This window comes from Athene noctua, chromosome 23 (assembly GCF_965140245.1).
Source record: "Athene noctua chromosome 23, bAthNoc1.hap1.1, whole genome shotgun sequence".
NCBI lineage: Eukaryota > Metazoa > Chordata > Aves > Strigiformes > Strigidae > Athene > Athene noctua.
The window spans coordinates 6146842-6164237 of record NC_134059.1 but is presented as its reverse complement, the minus strand read 5'-3'; the positions used below and the strand labels follow the sequence as shown (position 1 = coordinate 6164237).

Below are 17396 nucleotides of genomic sequence, written 5' to 3'. Positions count from 1 at the left end.
AAATCCCTTTTAATTACAAGGTAATTAAAGTAGATTGCGTTACAGCTCTTCAATAACACACTGCTCTCGTTTATTGACAACCACTGCCAGCTATCACCTATACTCAAAGAAAAAAGCTAATTGCCACCCGCGCGCTGCGAGGAGCGGGGGGATGCACTGGCCCGTGGCCACCAGAGGATCAGCCCCCCTCAGCTCACACCCTTACCCAAAATACTGTTCTGGTGTCTGAGAACGCCCTGGTTTACACCAGTGTTACGGTGTCATCTGCCCACAGGAGATACAAGGGGCTCTGTTGGCGACCATATGGTTGTTGCCCTGAGCTTGAAGTCATCAGCCACGCACCGTGTCTCTGTGCAAGATGCCCGACAGCTACCTGAACCTGGATACACCAGAGAAACTCTGCAGGGCTGTGTCGCTCCCCCAAGCCTTTCCATTTTTCTCTTCTTGCATCCAAGGGCACAGCAATCCCGTGCAATGATTTTTCAGCAGCTGGTGACTTTTTTTTTTTTTTTTTTAAGGACAGCCAACGCTCATGGCTTAAGGCTGAGATGATTGAACAGCTTGAGACAAATACAAGCTCGTCTCCTTTGAACACTGTATGTGTAAAGAATTTTTTTTGTGTCGTAACAGATGAGAAATTAGAGCGTCAGTTCTTTAAATTATAAGGGCCTCTGGGGGGCTCATGGGGTGGAATTTGCATCTCGTAATACCGCAGACATTTCCAAAGGAAAACTTAAAGATAGGGTCCAGTATAATGGGAAACCAATTGTACACAGCCTGGGAGCAAAACGCTGTGGCAGCATCTGAGGGTAGCAGGAGGGGGAGCTTGTATCTGTCTGCACAGAAATCTTCCAGGATTTCTTCCGCCTTTTTTCTAACACTTGACAAACATGTCAGGCTGGAGCCTTCGGAGGCACAAATGATCACAGATCATTGGTTGCCAGAATTTCTCCAGCTCAGTCTTTCCCTAACAGCTAGACATTGGCTTTGTCTGGCCAGCTCTGTAAACAGACAAATAATATTCGGAATGAATTACCCACATGCATCCCTCACCGTCAGCATAAAGCCTGTTTATAGCGTTTATATTGCTGCTCCTCCGCTCACGCTTTGCACAGAGGAGAAGCTGGTACAATAAAAGTGCAAAACACTCCAGACCCCGTCTGCCTCTCACATCACTTTCAGGTCACTTTATAATAGAGTTACTTCTAATTTAAGCTGCTGCAAAATCAAATTAAGCTCCTAATGCTGGGATTCAGCAGTGCCTCGAGCCTGCTTTGGGCAAGAGCCTGCTCCCCAAAACACAGCCTTGCACGCACTACCCCCTTCTCCCAGTCTGACCTTACTGGGAACGGGAGATTGGGTGATGATTGGGGTTTGTAGATGCCATTTCTGTGTCGGTTGCCTGTTGTGCCAGTGCTCTGCACACACCCAGTCCCCAGAAGAGAGCCCATGCTCTGCAGAACCTGCATCAACCCAAGAGCTTCGTGTCCTGCAGCGCTCAGCTCGTGTTCCCCCTGCCAGCATCCCCACCTGCCAGCTGCCACAAAATGTGTTAGCGTCAGGAACTCGCCTCCCTTTGAGCAGTCTTGTTTCTGGAGGAGAGGAGAGTCTGCTGGTGGCTGGACCTGCCCGTGGAAGGGCTCTTCACCACACACGTGCTCCTCCTGTTCCCCGCGGCGACACACGTCAACGTGGTGAAACTGAGGTCGCTGCCCACCCTGAGCACGTCCCACGTGTACGTGCTCAGACCCCAAAGGCTCAAGCCCTCCTGTCAGCACATCCCAAAGCAAAGGAGCTAAACAGCAGCTCCCGGTCAGCAGGTAAATCCTGAACTGTGCAAGGTTGACACACAGTCCCCCTGTGCCGCACCAGCATGTAAACTGGAGCTAAGCCTGGAGCAAACCAAGGCTACTTCCAGCTTTTCAAACTAGGGAAAGATCACCTGATGTTACACACTTCCCTAAAGATGGGGCGAGTGCCCCATCTGCGTTGAAATGCTTTCCAGTTTACCCCAGACACACGGACTTAGCGATACCTGCCTCAAGCTACCTCTGCAGCCCCCAGCCCATGACGTTGCAAAGCTCTGGGATGCTGGAGGGAAACCAGCCACCTCTCCCTGCCAGGTTAGCTGTCCGAGGAGCAGCATTCCTCATCCAAATGCATTCTTGTACTATCCTAAACAAAACCAAGCAAGCCACTCTTCTCCCTGGTAGGTCTCAGTGCTGTCAAGGACAGAAACAAGGGAGTCTGGAAAGAAAACCCTGCCCGAGAGAGGCCAGGGAAGACCCATCCTGAGCTATCAGCGTGACACTTACTGGTTTTCACCTTGAGGGTGTAGGGGTTTTTCTGCTGAATGGTGTGGGTGAAGTGGAAGCGCGCGTTGCAGCTGTAGTCGGTCTGGGCATCCTGCAGCATGACGTTGGAGAAGTACAGGTCACCGTTCTGGCCCTGGGACACCCGCTTGTCCTGGTGGATGGGCTCCATGGCTGCAGGGAGAACAGGCGTTCAGAGCAAGCCAGCTACTCCCGCGGGTGGCTGCGTAAAGCAGAAACCCCGGACCCAAGCCACATGTGGGTGCTGCCAAGCTCTGAACGAGCAGTAGCTAAACCTGGTTATTTTATATAAAGACTACAGGTGAGGGAAAGGCTGCCCACAGGGTCCAAGGTAGGAAGGGGGTTCCCCAACTCACAGCTGCTCATCCAGAAGATGACGGGAGAGGGCAGGCCAGGCGGCGGGTTGCACTGCAGGCTGAGTGGAGCACCTTCATCCACCTCTATCACATCCACCTTCTCCTTGGGCCACAGGGGAGACTCTGCCACGAGAAGGAAAGACACCGCGTGAAGAAAGCAGTAACTTTTCAGATCTCTTCCCGCAGGACATGGCCTGGTTTCAATGGAGCAGCCCCAATGCAAAATTAATTTCTGCATGTGCAAGACTCCCTGAAATCCGTATCAGGTATTTCCCTGATAGCTACAGCCATAACCCCCGTGTCTTCCTCTCGGTCCTGTGGCTGGATACATCCCGACACAGGTAACAGAAGAAGCAGGCTGAGATGTTTGAGCACTGGATATTCTCCGTGCCTCTTCTACAAAATCTCATACGATGCAAATAGTTCTCCTTGGGGTTGCTGGCTGCTTGCTCTGCGCCACTGCTGTTACTCACTCGAAACCTGGAGGTGGATTTTACTGGAGAGAGCAGTGCCGTAGTCGTTCCGGGCAAAACACTGGTACTCGCCCTCGTAGTCCTCTGGCCGTCCCCCACTGTGGAAGTCAATGACAAGCGTACCCGAGCGCCGTCGCATGGACACTTTGGGGTCCTTGGCCACGTTGAAGAACTTCCCATTCCGCGTCCAGGAAAAACTGCAAGCACGGGGGAGAGGTTGGTTTTGTAACCATGGACCATATTTACCCAGCAAGATCCTTACCTGTGCAGTGCAAGCCAGCGGCTGATGGTGTTGATGGCAGAGCTGGACCAGAGGGCAGCTCCTCCAGAGCCAGCTGTAGCCAAGAGCACAGCTCCTGCGTTACAAGGGCTGTAGCTGCACTTACGTGGGAACGGGGTTCCCCTTGGCTTCACATTCAATGAAGATGTTGTCCCTTGGGTCCACGATGTAGTCCTTCACGGACTGCTTGGTGATTGTGGGGGGCTGAGTCACTGAAAAGCAAACGAAAAGCAGTGAGGGGAGGGTTGTGCGAAGAGCGTGAATCCCCTCTCTGCCATCCTGCAGCAGATCCTGATGGGATTTCAGCTTCTTCCCCAGGCTGGATGTGCAATTTGTCGTTTAAAGCTCAACACCTGAGGAAATTACCATGAGCATTTGTGGGGGGTGCTACTCATCACCCCTCCGAGCACTGGCACTGCTTTCAGTACCAGAAAGCCCCTGTTTCTCACTTGGTAACTTGGCCCCAGTAAGAAATTTCATATTTACATCTTCCTGCTACCTCAGGTCATTTGACTGAGAGGCATCCTGGCTGTGCACCTCAAAAGAGAGGGGCTGCAGCTGGGACAGGGAGCCAGAGAGACACTGGAAGGCATTTACAGGTACCCCCTGTGCAAAAAAAGAGGCTCGAAACCTCCCAGATTTACCCCAAAGGAGCACGGTGTTGGTGTTCAGAAGGGCAGAGCTAGAGATGCTGCAAACGTGTCAGTACGTGGAGCTGAGCTCGGCATTCGTTCAAGGCCGGGGAGCCCGCTCTCCTCCGAGACGTGGCATAAGCAATAACAACCCTCCACAGAAACAATATTTGCATTGCAAAGACCCTGCCTGGTTGCTAGACCCGCTCCGGGGAAAGCGGCAGAGCCTAAGCGCTCCTCCCAAGCTGCTCCAGCACCTCCCGGGGCTCTCCCAACATGCTTGGCTGTGCACAAGTGGCTCATCCTGACCCCGTCCAGCCCCGCCGCAGGAGCGGGCAACGCTGCTACATCCACCCTGTGCCAAGCAACAAAGCAACAACCACCACCGGCCCCCGGCTCCGTGCAGCCCCCTGCTCGGTGCAGACCCCTCGTGCCCTCTTTCAGCCATGCAGAGGAGATGGACACGTACATGCAGAGGGCGAGGGGAACACTTACATTCACTCTGAATATTTGCTGTTATTTCCAAAGTGCAAGCATAACAAGGAAAAAGAAAAAAGGTTAATTGAAGAACTTCGTTATATATGTCAGGTACACAAACATAAACCCGTATCGCTGTTGTAGGGCTTGTAAATACTGCACACAAACCATTTTATGTTTCAGACATGTTCTAATCTACCTACTGACTGTCCACGTGGGAGAAGCTGCTTCTGAACATTCTTGCCAGAGGCCTCTGCAGCGGGGGCTCTGGGGGCTAAAAGAGGGCACAGGCATACTCGCACCACTCGCCTGCAGGCATTCATGGCCCTGTGGTACAGCGGGTTGCCCGCAGGAGTGAGCAACATTCCCTCGTTCCCTATGGCCAGAGGCCCCCCAGTTTCATCCCCCTGAGTCAGAGGCTAACACATGCCTGATAAACCCTGAGCTGGCTTTTTAGGTGATGCTCAAACTCAGAGAAGCTGCCTGTAATTTAGGGAGATAAATACACCCTGTCCCCAGGACAGGGACAGGCAGGATTTTATCCAGAGAAGAAAACTTGTTAGGGTTGGGGCAGGGAAAAAGCATGTAGGCAAGCTTAAAATAAAGAACAAATATTACAGCACCCTCTGACAGAGGGTGATCGAGAGCTGGTCCCTGTGCCGTCAGGGGACCCTGCAGCTTTGTTCCGCATCTGCCCTCACCCATGCTGCTTCTGCCCTGAAATGATAAGGTCTGGGGAGCAAAACTCCTTCCTGGGGAGACCTCTGACTCCCAAGGTGTGTCAGCAAGGGCAGCTGGGTGCCCACCAGCATCCCCAGGGCAGGTGGGGGTTCTCCCAGCAGGTAGGGGACGAGGCAGAGCCCACACCCCAGCCCCTGGCCGAAGGAGCCCATCTCGGTGCAGCAGGGAGGACGTTCACAGCCAGCGGGATGTGGTGGATGGAGCCCGGGCACTCAGAGCCTGTGATTTGCACATCTCAGCCCCTGCGCAAAGCTGCAGCAGCTGGGGGTCATTACACCCCACCTGGTCAAACCTACAGCCGTTGGAGGGCCGGCGATGCTTTCATTAGCTCAGTCTCACACACGAGCGGTGGGTAAGGGAGCCCTGATCAGCAGGTGGCTTAAACAGGAGCTGAAAGCCAACCCTGAAGGCTCTGAAGGTCAGGATGGAAGTAAAAAGTAAAACAAAGTTGATGCTCCATGTGTCCAAAAGAGCCAAGGGAGGTTGGGAAGGGTCAGCTGGCAGGGACAGGATCCCTGACCCTTGCCCGGGGCTGGGAGATGCTCCTCACCCCCCTGCCCTTCGCACTGCTGTGCACAACTGCCTCCGTGCACACTATTTACAAACACCCATCGTGCAAGGCACCCACTCAGGAAAGGACAAAGGATGCTCTTAATTACGGTCCCAGTTTCCCACCAGCACTGGAGGGGACGATGCTCTCCTATGGCTCTGTGCTATGCAGCAGGGAGGAGAAGGAAGAGGAGGAGGCTAAAGAAACCGTGAGCTGCTGAGAAATGGTGAGCTGCTGCAGGCTGCCTTGAGCATTTCTCCACCAGCTGTCAGCATTTCTCTTGTTTCCTAAGGTCACATTACATTTAAGTAGCAAAATTACTCCTTTCCTGATGCAAAGCACAAGAAATGGCAGAAGGTGGCTGTTTGCAGACCCATTCAGTTTTCCCCAACTGCACTGGCCCCTACTTCCATGCTGCCTGCCTGCATTTTTGCAGTATTATAGATGCTAACAAAGCCAGGCCTGAAGGAACCACCGAGCTGTGTGCATCCAATAAAATTCCCATTACTGGGAACAAGAGTACCCCGTGCATGTTATATTTTCATCCACAATCATCTGAAATGGAGCAGAGCAGGCACTTGGGTCTGGGACTCCCTCCCTACGCTTTCAAGTGTTTATTCCCCTCCACAGATCAGAGCTTTCCCACCCTTTCTCTTCAGTCAGTTCCAAATTTCAACCAAAAGCCACTACTTCAAATTCTTCCTCCCCGTTTTTGCTGCCTGGAGTCAGGGATCAGCTGAGGTACCACGGCGGCCGCCAGCACACCCAGGGCTCCACAGAGCAACAACCCACAGGGTGGAAATATCTCTTATCAAGAGCAACCCTGGCACTCCAGCCTGAATTTAGACCCCAGCAAAAAGCTGTGCTTTTTCTACTAACGCGCTGCTCGCTGCAGGATTTCTGGCCATGGCACTGTCGGAAGAGATTCCCTGCGGCGACAGGCTTATTATTATCTACAGCTGCTACAGGAGGAAGCTGGGACACAAAGAAATTATGAAACTGGTTTCCAGAACAGTGGCTGAGCAGCTCTCAGTACGAACCCCCGTCTCAAGTGCACTCAGATAAGTCATACACTTCCCATGCGCTGACCTTCCTCTTCACTCCGTATCCCCCAGCACTTGTGCTTCTGAATAAGTCCTGTCGTATAATTAACCAAAATGTCCCAACAGAGAGAGAAAAATCGCATTGCTCTGCAGGATCTGCCTGGCTCCCCACTGCCCTCAGCTCATGGCAGCATCTACCAGATAAGACTAGCAACAAGCTGATGTTCCCCACAAAAGAGCACCCCAAAACCTGCCCGTGCTCCGTAGGAACAGCAGAAGCCCTGGGGTGTTCCACTTAAATCATCAGGCTTAAGACTTGCCAGCTTGGCTCAAACGCTCTGTTCCATTTTGATAGGTGGTTTTAAGTCCTCTGCTCAGCTTTTGAGACAGATTGACTAAATCAGAGAGTGATTTGGGTGACTTTCTGGAGGACATGTGGTTTGAAAAGAAAAATAGCCTCAAACAACAGTAAAGAAAACCTTAGGCTGGACCAGGGAAGCGGCCTGGGCTGTGCACATCTTCACTCTACCTTCTCAACCATTTCAGCAGGAGTTTTTAGAGGGGTAAACCATAACTTACAATCCAGAGGGACTTCGATGGCGCTGACGAGGTGATGAAGGTAGAGAGCGAACGCTATTGCTGCGCGGGTGAGGTGGTGTCTTTCCATGACCATTTTGGACGCCTGGGCAGTGTCAGGACCTCAGTTGTGACCCCCGAGGCGAGCAGACCAGCGGCACCCACAGATGGATCCTCAGCTGCAAAACAAACACAACCCCAGCGGTCACTGAGCCGTTTACAGCTCTGTGTCTGTCATCTTCCTTTTGGCAACTGTGGAGAGAGAGTGTTTCCAACCCAGAAATATTTGTGGGGAGGCATGAAGGGGTGAAATAATAGTGCCAAAAATAGTTTTCAGGCTCTGATGACCCAGGTATAAGCTTGTGATCACTGTCCTCTCAACCTCTGGGTTGTTCTGCTGACAGAAAATCAGCCTCATGGGGCTATTTGTGCTCAGAGGTCTCGGATGGAAGGAGAAGGACCATGCTTTCCTCGGGGACCGACGGAACGTTACTCTGAGCAACTGAATACAAAAGCAGCGAACAGTCCCCGTAGGATGAAATAAAAAGGATGAATTGCTGTTTAAAAAAAAAAAAAAGTATTTTATGCAGAAGTACCACCTAGCAAACATCCTCTCCGTCCAGGATGAGCTCTGACTCCACATGCAGCCTGGCAATAGCCAGGAGCCGGCTCCAGGGACCCCCCCATGCCCCAAAGAGCCTGTCACTGAGCCAGCACAGCTCTAGCAGGAGTCAGGACATGGTGGGACCTTCCCCCAACTGGTCTCTAAATGAGCCCATTCCCAACCAGGCTCCAGCTGTTTTCCTCCCCAGAGAGTCCCGGGACTCCCAGGTTATCATTTGCATTTTCCATACACACATCTTTTACTTTGCTGTTAACAAACCAACAGATTAAATGCAGATTAAAAAAAGAGCAGAAAGGAGGATAAATGACCTAGTCTGTACAACAACAGCCCCCTCAGAAAGGCCGCTGTGGCGCAGAGGTTGCATCACAGCTGAGTTATAACTCTCTGTAATTGAGTTATAAAAAGGGCATCAGCCGTGCAGACAGATCTCTCAGCTAAGAACAAAAATAACACCAGGGCAGCAAGCAGTGGAAAATCCCCAGCCCTGCTCCGCACCGCTCCTCCTGGCCCTCGTGCAGGCTCTTGCCGAGGTGGGATGTCGCCAGGCAGGGGAGCAGCGTGGAGAGGCCATTTGGCAAGCAAGGAGAGCCTGTCTTCATGAAATATAAATCACCGGCTGCAGCTTTGGATGCTGCTACCCCTTCAGCTGTTCCTGAGCCCGGCACGAAGGAAGTGCGGGAGGGAGGGGGGGACCCAGCACAAGAGACAAAACGTGGCGAGCGCGGGGCTGCCGGGGGGCTCCGGGTACCGCAGGGAATGCTGCTGGGAGCCAGCGAGGAGCAGATGTCACGGGAAATAAACAGCCCTGACACACGGCCCGGGGAGCTCTCCTAATCCCAGACAGGCTCAAACAGGCGCATGACAACTTTTAAGGACACTTTTCCCCGTTACCTTCATGGGGAACAAGATGGGTTTAATGGTTTCTCCCTCCAGCCCCCCTCACTGCCCAGCTCGGGTGCCATCGGGGTCTCTGGGTCCTCGCTCTCGGGCTGAAGCCCACAGGAACGCAACGTCCCAGTTACACCAGATGACAGATTGTAGGTTGTGAAGGGGCTTGGAGGGGCGTGTCGCTTTGATCTTTTTTGCTTGTTCTAAGGATTTTCCAATCCAGCTGTTGCAATAAAAATAGTTGAAGGACAGAATAATTACAGGACTGGGCCAGTAATTAAAGACGTGTCCGGGACTTCTGCAGTCCTGTGATCGGGTCACGCTGAACAAAGCTTTTCAAATTACTTCTTTAGCTTTCTGTCTAAGGGAAGACATCGTTTTGATCTGTAGCCTTCATTTTTCAAAGCGGTTCATTTCTCCAGTTACAGCTTAAAATGAGTAATGGATCAGCTGGTTTTACGCCTTTCTGTTACTAAGCATAAGTCTGACTTATGAACTGAATCAGCCAATACTGCAACCAGAGATTTAGCAAGGCTAAGATTTCCAGCGTCCTTACTACGCTCACATACTGATGTTTCACATCACTATCACAAAGTCCTTTAAACCCCTCTTCATTCACAGACCTACGGGAAGGAAGGCACAAGGCAGCGGGCGTTTACACAGCGCACATCTCTACGTGCTGCTTGGAGCCTGGAAAGCAAAGAATGTGGTTTTTTTCTTTAGACTGGGTACTAGTTAATCTAAAAGAAATGGCCGTGACACGAAGGAGTAGATTACTGGCACAGATGCTTGGGAGATATTTGTACATGTTGCATTAAATGGGAGTACAGAAAGGGCTGAGCCCAAACACCGATATATACAGTGTTCACGGGAGGTATGCATGCAGAAGAGTATATCTGACCCATCATCGCATGCACTGGGACTGTAAAGGTGCTGTGCACATCAGGAAGAGATAAATTTGCAGATTTTTGAGCTACAAAAGGGAGCAGCAGGGACACGGTGGCTCTGGACCAAAACTGTGGGCAGAGCTACATGGGAACGACCCTGGGCGCTTCCAGTGCCGATGGACCGGCCAGGGAGGACGACCCGTCCCTCACATCCCTGCGGAGCAGCACCGACCGACGGCAAATAATAAAACCCACAACAGGGCGCACGCCAAATGCGTCCCCATTTTTAGAAGAGAGAACGCTGGGCACCCCCCCAGGGCCCCTTTGTCTCGGGGCAGATGTGGGTGCGACTCGCCGCGCATCAGGAACAAGCCGCCGCCGTGCCGGCGCGTGTAGGTGGGTGCTGGGGACAGGCAGTGCCACGAGCCCCCGGCCGTGCAGAACACAGCCCCCATTGTCAGGGCTGCTCCTCGCCCGGGGACAGGGACATCTCCCCAGCACAGAGGGCTGGCGTTGCGAGAGGGATATGAACGTGCTTATCTGGGGATGCCAACAGCTGTGAAGCTGCCTGATGGCTTCATCTGAGACTGACTCAACTCAAAAGGGCCCACGCAAAGGGGGAGATGAGACCTCTTCTTCCCAGATTTTGCATTTCTTAATCATTGCTCCTAGCCCCCTTGTGCGACACAGGAAAGATCTGACCCCTGCTCAGAGGGTGGAACAAGCCCATCAACCTCACATCTGCAGCAGCCTCATGGGATGGCCAGAGGCATGAAGGCAGGAGGGTTGAGACTGGGGATGCTCAGGAAGCCTCTGAGCTGGCTGGACACAAAGCCCATCTGAAATCTGGGCCCATAATGTTTACTAAAAACACAACACGAGCCAAAATCTCACACAAGTAGTGAGATTGTGATACCATCAAATAGGAATTTAACTGCTTAAATGCATTTCTCATCCAGCGTTGAGCCTGTGCCCGAGCACCAAAAGCCACATCCCTGCTCCACTTTCCCCCAGCTACAGGCAAGGCAGCAATGAAATGGACTCAGATGCCTTTTCCCCCCAAATACTTACCCAGAGTTCAGATATGTTTTTCAGACTTTTTGGTGCTTTCCATTTCCCCCAAGACCTACTGCAACACCAGTTCTCAGAAACTGTTAGCATGGGTTGAGAAATACATCCCAGAGAGTGGCCTAGACCTCCCTCCAGATGCATTGGATACTTTACTAAACACATTTTTCTCTGGACAAAACCACGAGTAACTCCAGGACAGGACCTTTAAAACTAGCAGCCACTCCTCTTGGAAAAATCCAACCAAATATCCACACAGCGTGGGGCCCATCTGAAATCAAGACATGGATACGCAACCTTAACTCTGCTCCGTTTGGAGCCTCCCTCCTCTCTCTGAACAGGCACTGGAGGGAAAAAATTAAATGCACAAAAGACAAAAAAAAAAAGGGATGGACACCTGGGGATGATGGAAACACCCACAATGGGACAATTAGTCCCAGGGCTGAAAACACAGATGCTGGGACTCAATGACAGAAGTGCCTGCCCCAGCTGAGGGCTGAGCGACCAGACGATGGGAACTGGATGGTTTGGAGAGGGTTTATGTTTTTTACAGAAAAAATAGCCACAGAATTTACTCTTGTGCAGCATTCAGGGCAAATTAGCTTGAGAGACAAAGAACTTTCCAGAAGGAAACATCTTGCTTCGCATAGGACATCCTGCATTACAAAACACACGGACAGAAGGCCGTATCCTGACATCGTGGGGTTTCTGTTCTATTTTAAAGACAAAGAGTGACTTTGTGGCACTGACAAACTTTTTCTAAACAAATCTGGGTTTTCAAATGATGGCGCAGCAGGTAAGCAACTGCCCCAAGGGTTGGTGGAGTCAAGAGGAGGTATAAAGAGTCAAGGGGTGTCAGATGCTCATGGGGCCTCAGAGCCCAGCCTGGCCCCAGGGAGCAGCCCCACGTCCCCGCCAGCAGGGACAAGCCCCTCACGACCCCCTCTCCCAAGAGGTGCTGACGATCACAGCACCCACCAGGCAAATGTGCCTTGATTACCCGAACAGCCACGTGGTGAATGGGATGCCACGGAAACTATACCTGGCCCGTGTGCTGTTACGGGATCATTGCCCTGCTCTGCTGCAAGTTTCACACTCTCAAGTTTCTCCTTATGTAAAATACTCATGTACTTTAAACATAATTAAACAGAAACATATTAAACATAATTAAAACAGAAAACACACCCAAGCACTTTGTCTGTGAGCCACAGAAAGTCTGCAGCGAAAGGCAAAAAAAAAAATCAGCTTTTAAAATTCCTTCAGGTCCTTCTCCAGCTCTTAGGAGCATCAGGTCCTTCTCCGGCATCAGGAGCGCTGCGGATGGTGCCACGAGAGAAGGGTTTCTCTGCAGGCACTGCCTCCTCTCTTCACAGCTCCTTGGGGACGCCAAGCCAGCACAGCGGGCTGCCTACCAGCCTGCCAGAGCTGCGAACCTCCACAGCCGTATAGAAGAAAAACTTCAAATCTTTATTTCTCCAGGCACATGTCAATTTAACGTGTACACTGCCTCCTCTCCGCCTTGAGATGGGGGAAATCTCTCCTTCCCACAGATGGCGGAGAGCTGTGCTAACGACTCCTCACATCCCAGTCCTGGAGCATCCCTGCTTCCCCCCGCGCCGGCGAGCCAGAGCTCCCATCTGCTCAGCACCAACAAGTTTCCCGCTGGCTTTGATTGGTACGGCCAGGAGAGGCGGGAGCGGGCAGCAGAACGTGGCCGGACGAGGCTGCCGACACGCTCTGCTGTTAGCAAAACACAAACCACATGCCCTATAATCCTCTCGCTGCTTCTCCAGCCGGGCTCCTCCATCAGAGTTCCATGGCTTCGTAGCACTGGAGGGCAAATGATAGATGAAAATAACTCCCTCTCGCTGCAGAGACGCCGTCGGTGAGAACCCGCTTCAGGCAGCAGAAGCCTGGAGCCCACTCCACCCCCCTCAAAGGCTGATTTGGTCAAAACTTGCCTCTTTGTCGTAATTCCCAAAACCACGTCCCTGCCCAACCACAAGAGGCTGCCCCAGCCCCGCTGCCCTTCATCCTGCTCTGGGGAAGCTGGGTACACTGAGCAGAGCCCGAGGATTTCCCCCAGGTACACTAATAACACCAGGGAAGGACTGAAATTCATTGCCTTCTCAACAGCTTAATGAAATGAGGCCTTCCGGAATAACGATGGAAACAAATCCCTTCCCTGCAGCCCCAGTCCCGCAAAACAACCGCGGGCATGAACTCTGAGGAGGAGGGAGGGTTGTAGACCAGACACAGAAACGGTAAGCGAGGGGAATCTCTGGTTGAAGTTAAATAAAATTAAATCAGTCCACAATGAAGGATTGTTTTTAATCAGCTCATTAGGTCCAGCAGGACGCTTTCAGTAGCAATTAGACATTTATCCTTATTTACGGTTATAAGAGGAACAGTAAAAGCCAAGCAGCTAGTGCTCCCAAGAAGGTTCCTACTGCACCATTTAATGCATTTCAGCTGCTTAACTAACACTGATTGAATAGCACAGAGCCAACGTTTCCACAAAGAGAAAACCCTTTTGGTTTCAGATAATGAAAAACATTGATTTAGAGGGAATACATGTATGTGATTCCCTAACAGCGACTAGAGGCTTCATTTTGCTCCTGCTCTGCGCAGGTTCTCTGTGGCCTTTACTCCCCCACCCCATACCTAACACATCAGATGGGTTCCCAGGTTGCTGATTTCTAGGCCATAAATCTGCACACCTTTATTTTAATTTTTTTTTTTTGGCAGTGATAGGACTTTGTCACACCGGGTAAAAGCCCCCACACGGGTGCCAGCCAAGCCTGACAGCCCATCAGAGGAACTGCTCCACACAGGTGAATCCCCCTTGGGGGATTCCCACCCTGCAACACAAAACCTGTGTGATATGGATGGACACATCCACACACCTTTTCACTTCCCTGCTCGTACGAGGATGACACACGCAGGTAAATGATGTACCTACAGCCGCATCCCTACAACGTGCATAAGCAGCCATTCAAAGCAGGTGTTGCATCACAGCGCAGAAATCCGTGGAAAGAAGGAAAGAAATGGTCACGAAGAAGCAAAGAAATGATCACGAAGGCAAGACATGATCATTTGGCCTTTCCATCCCTGGGATGGGCTGTGCCCTTTCCTGGGACCAGCCAGCAGCACGTGGGGAGGGCAGCGCTTCCCGCTGGCCTCTGTTTGGAGGAGAGAGAAGCGCTTTGTGTCTGTTCCTGAGGTTGGGTACGGCTTTCACAATTGTTCTGTGAAACAACTGGCAGAGCAAACACCAGAAAATTCATTTGCATCTCGTCTTCTCCCCCCTAAAAATAATCATTCCCATCCTTTCAGCAATTAACACTTCAGAACTACGTACCCTCTAATCACGGGCAAGAAGGAAAGTCAGGCTTGACGTGGGAAACGGGTCCTAAACTAAGGTTATTGATGGTCCAGTGTCTGCTGACAATCATTTTCTACGCCCGCTGTAACCCCAAAGGAGTCCCTCAGCACATCTTTGCTCCTGTCCTCTGAACAAAAGGACATTTCTCAGAACACGACCTGCAGCAGCAGAGGTTTGCAGAGACAGGCACTTTCATCACCATCACTGCCAACCCTGCATAAAAAAAAAACCCGGGCAGAGCGATTTGTTCAGGACAAGTGCCCATATACTCCTCCCATTACGTTTTCAGCCCATCTTTAAGAAACAGATCTTTAAGGACCACGTGCACAGGCTGTTTCTCGCAGCCCCTGGTTTCTCATCTCACTCCTCCAAGGGATTTTTGCCGTATGCTGCATTTTCCTTTCACTCCCTGTAACTCTCCTGCCTCGCACGTGGGTGAGTTCTCAATCCCAAACAAACAAGCATTGAGAGAAAGCGTCGTGATAGCCCCAGGAACAAGGATGGCTTCCTAAAGGCACCCACCAGCACATGCCAGGAAGAGCCGCAGCAGCATCCCTCCAACTCCGCACAGGGCAACACGTGGGAAGTGGGAACGAATCCATCAATCCCCTGAACTTTAGAGCTGATGCTGGCAGTAAGGATTTAGACTTTAGCTTGTCTCCACAGCTATCAGCCAGCCAGAGCTCACCCAACCTTCCTCCTGCAGCACTCTCGAATCGGGACCAGCTGCACCCAGGCTCCCGTTTCAGAAATATTTAAAAAATGCAGGAGGAAGGAGATAATTGCGGTTGCTGCTATTCAGAGCATTTTGCAGCATTTGAGTGCAGACAGTGGTCACGCTTTCAGGAGGCAACTCATTCCCCTGCAGAGCTGCCTGTCACTACTGAGAGAGACTCCAGGGACAGCCTCAACCTATCACAGTCATATCTCAGCACTACATAAACGTGAATTAATTTATTATCCTGTGCTTCTGGTAATGTAAGGAAATACTTTCAATTCTATTACACAGAGGAACTCTAGTCCGGAGAGGTTAAGTATTACTCCAAGGTCAGGCAAAAGATATAACATGAGTGGGAAATGAGCTGAGATCACCAGAGTAACTCAGTTTAATCAGCAAATACCATTTAACCTTTACAAACCGGTCACTGTCAGGGGAAAAAAAAAAAAAATTAAATGAAAAAGCATGAAACTTTCTATAGAAGACTACGATGTGGCCTTTGCCAGCCAGCACATCACCCACCAGCCCGTGCCGTGCCCCCGCGGCAGCTGGGAACTGGCCCCGCGACAGCTGATCCTCAGGCTGCTGGGGCTGCTCCAGGGACTCGCGGGGCACCGGGTCACACCAGCCCCACTAATCAGCTTCCCACCCTCCCGGGGAGCTGCTTCTTCCCACATCTTTTCCTTTCAGCAGCAAGAGTGAGAAGCGAGTAGGAAACAAAACAATTCATTGGAGTTATCCTTGGTAGAAAACAAAGGGGCTCCAGACCGTTGTTTCTGCACGGGTTGAGTCTTGAGCGTGACATGGCTTTAAGGAAGACGGGGTGGGCTACAATTAAGATGGAAAAGCAATCATTTTTACTTGTTATTTTGACGGGAAAATATTTAACAATTCTCCTTACATTGCCGCCTCTTTGGGAAAATACATTTACTTCATCAGGATGTGGCTTTGTTTAAGGAAGGGAACTAGTGTGAAAAATATGGATTAATTAATATATATATATACACACAGGTGGGAAAGTTGCTCGAGGAAAAGCTTTAAGGGGCAGTTTTAGGGAACAAGACACACTGATGACACCCAGGATCTTGCCTGTGAGCACTTTGCCTAGCAGTGGGTGATACTGGGGCTGGTCCAGGAGCTTCTCAATGACCATTTCTACACCAAAGCAGGAGCCCCAACAGCCAAACTGCAAAGAAGCTGTTGGGTGGTCCCCGTGAGGAAGACCCTGGGCACCTTGTCCAGTTCCTGATGGAGCAGCACTCACACTCAAACTCAACCGCAATGGCAGCGCTGCCAACCTCTCCCCTCCAGGAATCTCAGGAGAGACTGAGATCACAGGGTCCTCGCAGGGTCCCGGTCCCCTGCCCTCAGAGCAAAGCTCCTTTCCAAGGCCACCCATCCCACACTGCTCAGGGGAAGCGTGGCAAACCTAAGAGCAAGGGGGGACACCCAGCCTGCGAGCTGGTTAATGTCTGCCCCCACTGTGTCCCTCGGCCACCTCTCCCAGGGACAGCAGCATCTGGCCCCTGGTGATTAGCCAACTGCTAATCACGCAGAGCAATAGCTATAAACAGCAACTGGAGAACAGCTCGTGCAGCAATCGCCCTGGAAAAGCTGCCTTCCCCCTTTCTGGCTCCCACGCGAGTCTGCTCCACTTCCCTCTGTGGGGCATGACCCCGAGGAGGAGCACACAGACCCGGGGGTCTGCAGCAGGCTGAACCTCTCTAACAAAGACAATGGATGCAACGCCCAGGGAGAGGCAAGAATATGTTCTTCTAATTGCACGGGGCCAGGAGATGGTCTGGCTTGAATTCATTAAGGTCACCAACCCTTGCCTCCCTGCTTGTACATTGGTCATAACCTGCACCTCATCCACACCAGCGATGTGCCTTCAGATGCTCAGGGGGGTGGTCGTGGCGATGGGCAAAGTCACTTTGGGCAGAGAACCTCAGCGCTGACCTCCCACCGTCCGAGGGGCCACCAGACACGAGAGCGAGCCAACGCTGATCCCCGTGCCTTGCACCACAGACCCGGCTCTGAGGGCAGCCTGCAGCTCTTGACCCTGCAAAGTACTTTCCTCCTGCAGCTGCTTCTTGTGGATGACAGCAAATAACGGTGACCCAGGCAGGAGCTGCGTCTCAGCTCACGTCTCGGCAGCGCTCTGGACGAGGCTGCACCGAGGGTTCAATAGCCGTGAACTGGCCGAGTCTCCCAGGTGCATGCTGCTGGCTGCAGTCAATCCCCATGGCTGGAGGAGACTGCAAGCCCTGGCAGGGAACATACTGCCCAGGGAAGGTCCCCTCCCTCAGTGTTTCATTCAGTCAAAAAGCTCAAAAGGTCAGCAAGATGTTGTGTATGCATTTG

General features: G+C 51.8%; 1 protein-coding gene across 22 annotated transcripts in view; it reads right to left on the bottom strand.

Moving 5' to 3' along the window:
• NFASC (neurofascin) overlaps positions 1 to 17396 on the bottom strand; it is a 96461-nt gene that overhangs the window by 51597 nt on the left and 27468 nt on the right. For 16 of the 22 annotated variants that reach the window (XM_074925444.1, XM_074925453.1, XM_074925457.1 and 13 more), the window contains exons 2-7: positions 7465 to 7640; positions 4570 to 4587; positions 3549 to 3654; positions 3163 to 3359; positions 2690 to 2812; positions 2316 to 2486 (exon numbers count right to left, since the gene is read on the bottom strand). In XM_074925444.1, coding sequence (XP_074781545.1) covers positions 2316 to 2486; positions 2690 to 2812; positions 3163 to 3359; positions 3549 to 3654; positions 4570 to 4587; positions 7465 to 7558 — 709 coding nt within the window. In that variant the 5' untranslated portion in view covers positions 7559 to 7640. The remainder of the gene's footprint in view (positions 1 to 2315; positions 2487 to 2689; positions 2813 to 3162; positions 3360 to 3548; positions 3655 to 4569; positions 4588 to 7464; positions 7641 to 17396) is intronic. The other 6 variants (XM_074925449.1, XM_074925459.1, XM_074925460.1 and 3 more) reach the window with 1 other exon arrangement.